At 43.3% G+C, this 6,000-nt stretch overlaps 1 protein-coding gene across 1 annotated transcript in view; it reads left to right on the top strand.

Annotated features, from left to right (window-relative positions):
- The first annotated feature begins 318 nt into the window (after window positions 1-318).
- The window catches only part of UBAC2 (UBA domain containing 2), an 84,340-nt gene continuing 78,658 nt past the window's right edge, over window positions 319-6,000 (top strand). The window contains exon 1 of the mRNA XM_081947302.1: window positions 319-1,441. Within this exon, the coding sequence (XP_081803428.1) occupies window positions 1,411-1,441 (31 nt within the window). The 5' untranslated portion in view covers window positions 319-1,410. The remainder of the gene's footprint in view (window positions 1,442-6,000) is intronic.

The following is a 6,000-nucleotide window of genomic DNA, read 5'->3' as shown; positions in this document are numbered from 1 at the left end:
AGGTAAAATGGAACTATAGATGGGCCAGGCCGGCTAATTGGAACAGGTGAGTCTTAAGACAACTTGCAGACCTCAGCTAAAAGGTAGGGATGGCCTGCAGCAAATGAAATGTGTATTAGATAACTCCTGGGGCATTCATTAGCCAAGGCTTAGGAATAGGGACAGCTTGAGACCAATAGAACAAATTGTAGAATTATTACTAAAATGTTTATTAGATGATATTTCTTGTTATCTCACCTTGTCCTGCCTTCTCCTTTGGTGAAAATGTATAAAGCTTACTAAATCCTTTGTTCTTGGCCTTTTGACCAGGAACACTTTTCCTTGGAGTCCTCCAGTAAAAAGCAATTTAAAAACCTGCATCTCACGTCTGGCGTCCATCATTGGCTTTGGCACCAGGCTCAGACCGAATTTGGGACAGCTGGGATACTAACTTCAGTGATTTACTTAGCAACTGGGGCCAGAAAGGTGGTAAAATGGGGCAAAACTCACTTAACCAATGTCCCACTTAACAAAAGAAATGTTGGACCCAATTATGATCGTAAGCCAAGGACTCCCTGTAGTTTACAGCAGTGTTTCTCAACCTTGGCAACTTTAAGACAGAATCAGAACGGGACCCTGGCGGTCTTCTAGTCCAACCCCGCTGCTCAAGCAGCAGATCCTATCTCATTTCACACGAGTGACCGTCAGACAGGTGAAACCTGTTAAGGCAGGTGAGGCTCAATTCCCAGAATTCCCCGGCTGCACTCCAAACGACCGTGCAACCTCCTCCACGGTTCAGGTTTTCTCTGCAAATACGCACCGAGGTTGCACCTTAACTTCCGAGGCTGCAGTTGCTCAGCAGATGGCAGCATCCCATTGACCTTGACTACTACATGCAGGGTCACAGGGGACGACGCCTCGAATCTAGGGATGGCCAGGAAACCCCAAGCACGGAGGTTAGACGGGGAAGGGAAACGAAGCAGAAAGGAAACAACAGCCGGCCCTTCCGCAGCGCTGCCATTGCCAAGGAAACGGCAGTCACCGGCGAGCCTCGACGGGATGCTCACCCGTGCATTTCCAAGCAGGCCGGGACTCCTATTGGGCTCAGCTAGGCTGACTTCAATCCGAGCCCTACACCACACCACACCGAGGCCCATTTAGGCGGAGACCGCGCAGAACCGAGAGAAACCCCGGCCTTGCGCGTCCGGGAAAAGGGACGAAGCAGCGGCTCCGGCAGGGGGCGCTGTGCGGGGTCTCCCTGCCCTGCCGGCTTTGACCCATCCCGGCCGCCTTAGTAGAAGCTCCCGGCCCGGCAGTCTCCAAGGCTATTCGGCCTCCGGAGGGGGGGGGGGAAAGTCAGCGGAGCGGCGACTCTTCCGAGGCCAGGCACGTCGCCAGGGCAACCGCTTGCTCCCCTCCCCGCCAGGGACCATGTTCACCAGCACGGGCTCCAGCGGGCTGTGTAAGTATCCACGCGCCTCCCCCGCCCGGGAGGAGGGGCCGCGCTACAGGGCAAAAGGTCGGCGCGGTGAGGCGGCTCCTCGCCTTACTCCTTAGCTCTGGGAACGGCCTCTCCTTTCAAGGGCTGAACCTCCGTCCCGGAGCTCTTTCCCGGCCCCAGCGGGGCGCCTCTTGCCTGCCAGGGGAGGAACGTGGCTTTTAAAGTCATATCGGCTTAGGGCAGGGCTCCCCAACCTTGGCAACTTTAAGACTTACGGACTTCAACTCCCAGAATTCCTCAGCCCGCCATGCTGCAGGTTGGATGCCGTGCGGGCGGGCTGGGGAATTCTGGGAGTTGAAGTCTATAAGTCTTAACGTTGCGAAGGTTGGCGGTGTCTGGCGTAGGGAATATCTCGAGCGGCTCTTCTGGGAGTTGAAGTGTACAAATCTTTAAAGTTGCCAAGTTTGGAGGCCCCTCCCCTCCCCCCGGGTTAAATTAATCTGAGTAGAGGTAAAGCAGCGCTCTCATTTCCAGCCAGTCAGGGCTGCTCTGCTGTATGCTTTCAGCGAAGATTTTGCTTGGGGTCTTCCTTCAGGGTGAATCTTAGACTTAGAATAACTTTATTGTCACTTTGAATGTACACTAATCGGCGTACATTAAAACGAAATTTCATTGCATACAGCTCTCAAAGATGGAGCCCAGAGGTGGGTGCACAGAAGCGTTGTGCGAGAGCACACAAGCGCGCACGCACATGAGCATAAATTGAAACCCACCACTGGGCTCCATCTCCAATATACATGACAATCTTGCAAGTGAAGAGAAACAGAGCTCCTTATCTTTCTCTTCTTTGTAATTGGATTTATACTGCAATTAATCCTCGACTTACAACCACAACTGAGCCCAAAATTTAAGTTGCTAAGTGAGCAACTTTGCCCCATTTTACAACTTTTCTTCTTGTCACAGTTGTTAAGTTAGTAACCTGCTTGTTAAGTGAATCTGGCTTCCCTGTTGACTTTGCTTGTCGGAAGGGTGCAAAAGTCTATCATAGGACCCTGGGACGCAACAACCGTCATAAATATGAATCAGTTGCCAAGCATCGGAATTGTCATCACATGCCCATGGAGATGCTGCAATGGTCATAAGTGTGAAAAAGGCTCACTTTTTAAAGTGCTGTTGTAACTTTGAACAGTCACTAAACAAACTTGTAAATTGAGGATTACCTGTACTCCATCTTTTCACTCTGTGACCATCCAGGTGGCCTGCAACAGGAAAAGGTGCAAAATGTAAACAGAACAGCTAGAATTAAAATCTAACATTTAAGTAACAAACGCTTGGTGGAAGAGATGTGGTTTCCCCAACTTTCTAATTTTGAGAGTCAAGTGGGTGGACTCTTATAAGAGGTGTGAACTTCAACAACCAGCATTCCCTAGCCAGCTTGCTAATGCAAATCTATTCTTACATACCAATGATGGCATTTCAAATAACAAGGGTATCTTCACTTCTACTAGTAGTTTTTTAGTAGGAGAGATAAGCAGTCCCTAAGCTGTAAAGTCAGGCCTTATAAGAACAGTATGGATACTTTGAATTGTAATCAGCAGACAACTGGCTGCTAGGATAGATCTTTCAGTATGGTATCATGATATTTCCTGTATACCGTATCTGTCAGCCACCTAGAAGTTGCATTTTGCATAAGTTGTATTTTCTGGATCAACTTCAAAGGAAGCCCCACGTGCATTGCTATAAGCAAGTTGGGTGGTAACAAGGGCTTGATAACTGCTGCTAAATCTGACTGGTTCGGGAAAGATTGCAGTTGGCATTCTGATCACAGTTGTGTAAACATGCTCCTCAACAGAGTTGCTACTTGAAAGTCAAGTTACAGCTGGGATCAGGGAGTACATTCAAACTACAAACTTGCTTCTGCTTGGAGAGTACGTACTCAGCAGAATAAGCATCCCATTGATACCAAAGTCCAGCTTTTGGTTACAAAAGACTATTGGAGTTTTTTCATATATAAATTCTATTGAATGAACTTATTCCGAACAATCATGCATAGGATTGGGCCAGCAGAAATTAAAATAATTTTTAACTACGACCTAATTAAATTGTGACCTAATAGTGAATGGTTTTAAGCCACTAGTAAGTTGCTATGTTTGCAGAAGTACATTAAACCATTCACCATGGTTTAGAAACCACAGTGACAGGATTCACAAAACATTAAGCCAAAACCAGATTAACTATTTTATAGTTCAGTGTGCTGTATGAATCAAGTATATGATTACATTTCCATAACTCTCTGGATACAATTGCACAACATCTTTTTCCTGGACTATTTGTAGCCCAACATGTTGAACAAATATAGAAACCTGCCAGTTCAGGTGAGAAACGGTTCTAATACCTTTCCCCAATTAAATGATATTGTACATCCCAGGAATCTAGTAACTTTGAGCTGGTTATATACACTGCTCAGTTAATTCTCCAGGTAAATTAAGCAGAAGTGCAAAGTGGCTAACAATGCAAGTTAAAAACTAGAAGCTGAGTACTGTACACAAACTATATTTGTGATTCTGTGATGCTTACGGTCAGACTTAGGTATTGCACACAAAATTGTATGGAGTAATGTTTTACCTGTGAATGACTTTTTCTGTTTTAATTGCAATTATACATGCACGAACAACTGCTTTAAACTCAATGTAAATCGTTCTAAACTTGACTGTAAAAAGATACAATACCAAAAGATACAATAGAGTTGTCAAAATCTGGAATGCCCTACCTGGTTCAGTTGTCTCAGCTACAAATTTTCACAGTTTTAGTCACAAATTGATTTCATACTTAAGAGGTCCGTAGAGGGAGTGTGCGTACTAACGTGCCTATCATCCCTGTCATTGTATTTTTATATTATTCCTGTTTTCGTTTATGTTTGACAAATTGTAATAAATAAATAAATATTTCTACAATATGGAAATTAGTTGAACTTAGCAATGGTCAGTTTGATATTTCCTTTTTTGATAATTATCTTGAGCTGAAATAAACCACAATGTTCACATAAGAATGTGGTTTACTAAATAGAATGTCTTCAGGTTTCTGCATGGTTAGTGAATGGTATATGAGCTCACTGCTTATAGTGTATTTACAGTGATCTAAATTGGACCAGATTAAAAAAAGCATTCATGAAGATTTGAAAGAAATCTTAATACATGTTGCTAATTTTATAGAAAGTGCTTCTTGATGCAAATAACATATTATAAGGGGATACCAATTCACTATGTCTATGTTCATATCCACAAGCAGAGCTTGCTTTGATCCTAGCTTGTTGAAAAATGTACAAGAGCTTAGTTCAGTGGTGGGTTGCAGGCGGTACACCCCATTACGGGCATACTGGAGCCTGCCTGGAGCACCGGATACTGTTCTGGTATGGTGCTCCGGAGGGCCTCCCCACCCACCCGAGCTCCTTACCAGTCTTGTAAGTCTTTGGCGCTTACGCGCATGGCGTGTACAGTGCCTTTGCAACGCTCCGCTGAGCAGCTGGAGCATCGCGGAGGCTCGTACCAGTTGGAACGGGATACGGAACCCATCACTGGCTTAGTTCATGTGTTGCACTAAGGCAGGGGTGTCAAACTTGCGCCCCGTGGGCCAGATGCGTCATGTGCAACTCAGCCCCACTTTAACGAAGGGGGAAAAAGTTGCGATATGTCACGTGTTGACATGTCATGATTTTGACACCCCTGCACTGTGGCTAAACTAGGGCAAAATAAGAGTAACTTGGTTTACACATTGTTTTCAAGTAGAGCTTATTCATTAGCATCTGTATTTAGAGCTCTTAATAACAAAACATCCTTTCTTAAAACTGTTAACATTGACACGGTTTTAAGAGGCATTGTTTAAATAGTATTTTTGTGCCAGACTGTCATTTTTATACTATTCTAGGAAATCAAAATATATGTATTGCAATATTTCTTAAATCTTTTAAAATGGCATATACTCATACCTTAAAATGTTTTTTAATCTTGAGAGTGTATAACAAAAGGACAATCTCTCTTTAATTCAGTTGTTTAATTTATACAGTGGAATAGTGTTATTCTAAAATGGAATTCATGCCCCTTTCATTTATATGAGAGCTGAATTTGAGTTATTCAGTGGGTAGAATGTGGAATGTTGTTTGCACAAGAGGTTAGAATATAACAATCAGAATGTTAAACTGTAGAATTTTGAATAAATTATTAAATACATCTATATTTATGTGTACAAACTATTAACAAAAAATATTTTAATAAAGTAACAGGAAGTAAAACACCAGATAAGAATTCTAATAGGTATGCATAAATAAAGCAGTAAAATTAACCTGGAAATATTGCACTCATGGTAGAAATTAATATGGATATTTATCATTCTCACTTTCCACATTAAGCCTATGATTAGACAATCCCACAAGCTACTTTTTCTTCCCGGTTAATTAAAAAAAAGGAAGCCGGGATATTCATTATATATAAAAATGCCCCAAGCCACAAAGGAGCTTTCCAGGCATTTTTAACAAATGGAAATGGTAGCTGGCTATAACCCAACGCTTTGCCCAAAGGAATGCC

Source organism: Natrix helvetica (genome assembly GCF_964273705.1).
Source record: "Natrix helvetica genome assembly, chromosome: 3".
In the NCBI taxonomy this organism is placed as follows: domain Eukaryota; kingdom Metazoa; phylum Chordata; class Lepidosauria; order Squamata; family Natricidae; genus Natrix; species Natrix helvetica.
The sequence above is the reverse complement of the archived record's forward strand: the minus strand, read 5'-3'. Positions and strand labels throughout refer to the sequence as shown.